Source organism: Trypanosoma conorhini, assembly GCF_003719485.1.
Source record: "Trypanosoma conorhini strain 025E chromosome Unknown Tco_14.4_contig_00760, whole genome shotgun sequence".
Lineage (NCBI taxonomy): Eukaryota > Euglenozoa > Kinetoplastea > Trypanosomatida > Trypanosomatidae > Trypanosoma > Trypanosoma conorhini.
The window spans coordinates 6,632-7,782 of NW_021704849.1; the positions used below are offsets into that span (position 1 = coordinate 6,632).

The 1,151-nt window shown below is 60.7% G+C and overlaps 1 protein-coding gene across 1 annotated transcript, besides 2 other annotated features; it reads right to left on the reverse strand.

Moving 5' to 3' along the window:
• The first annotated feature begins 94 nt into the window (after positions 1–94).
• Positions 95–119: a microsatellite.
• An 80-nt stretch (positions 120–199) lies between these two features.
• On the reverse strand, positions 200–742 carry Tco025E_08355 (uncharacterized protein; the record flags this gene model as incomplete). The annotated part of the gene is made up of 1 exon (XM_029375205.1): positions 200–742. One exon carries the CDS (start codon positions 740–742, stop codon positions 200–202), a length of 543 nt encoding a protein of 180 aa, XP_029224686.1.
• Positions 743–842: 100 nt separating this feature from the next.
• Positions 843–875: a microsatellite.
• Positions 876–1,151: the final 276 nt, after the last annotated feature.

The following is a 1,151-nucleotide window of genomic DNA, read 5'->3' on the forward strand; positions in this document are numbered from 1 at the left end:
ATGCACAAACCGATATTCAGGTAAAGTATCTCATGAGCCACTGAATGAGACATCATCATGCACCACTCTGACAGACGTCCGGTGGCTCCCCCTCCCTCCTCCTCCTCCTCCTCCTCCTCTGCCGCCGCCGCCGTTGTTGCTGTTGGTGTCTTTGTCGCCTCGCCTATCTGCGCGCCCTCTGTGATGCCACGACAGGACGTTATTGAAAAGCACAGTTTGAGCTGACATACGCGGACGAGAAGGTCGCCACTAATTCTGACTGGGCGCGCGGGGACGGCGGGGGGTTATTGCTGCCACGCACAATTAACACGGACCCACCTTGGTGTTTATTACCTTGGTGCCGGTGGCGTCCGCCAGTGTTGTGCAAGAGTGCGCTGAGGCCACCCCTGTGATGCGACACCGTACTTCGTAGGGTAAAATCTGACGCCGACCGTGACGGTACGAAGCTCGCACGGGCGCGTCCTGCCCCGGTGGGGTGGGCGCTGCTCGCGCACTGTCTGAGAGGGTGTTGCCACTTCGGCTCGGACGGCGCCTCCCTCCTTCCTCCTCCCTCCTCCCTTCTCCCGCGTGCCCCCACCGCCTTGACAGTCGGCCGGAGCAGTGCCCTCAGGTAATGTGGTGGTTGCGTTCCCGTCAGCACTGCAGGTTCAAGAGGCACGAGATGCACCTCCCCGGGCGACAGGGAGGAGAGCAGCGGAGGAGGACCCCCCTCCCCGCCTCCTGGCTCCCTCCTTGTGTACATTGCGCGACGTTGCTGATGCACAAACCGATATTCAGGTAAAGTATCTCATGAGCCACTGAATGAGACATCATCATGCACCACTCTGACAGACGTCCGGTGGCTCCCCCTCCTCCTCCTCCTCCTCCTCCTCCTCTGCCGCCGCCGCCGTTGTTGCTGTTGGTGTCTTTGTCGCCTCGCCTATCTGCGCGCCCTCTGTGATGCCACGACAGGACGTTATTGAAAAGCACAGTTTGAGCTGACATACGCGGACGAGAAGGTCGCCACTAATTCTGACTGGGCGCGCGGGGACGGCGGGGGGTTATTGCTGCCACGCACAATTAACACGGACCCACCTTGGTGTTTATTACCTTGGTGCCGGTGGCGTCCGCCAGTGTTGTGCAAGAGTGCGCTGAGGCCACCCCTGTGATGC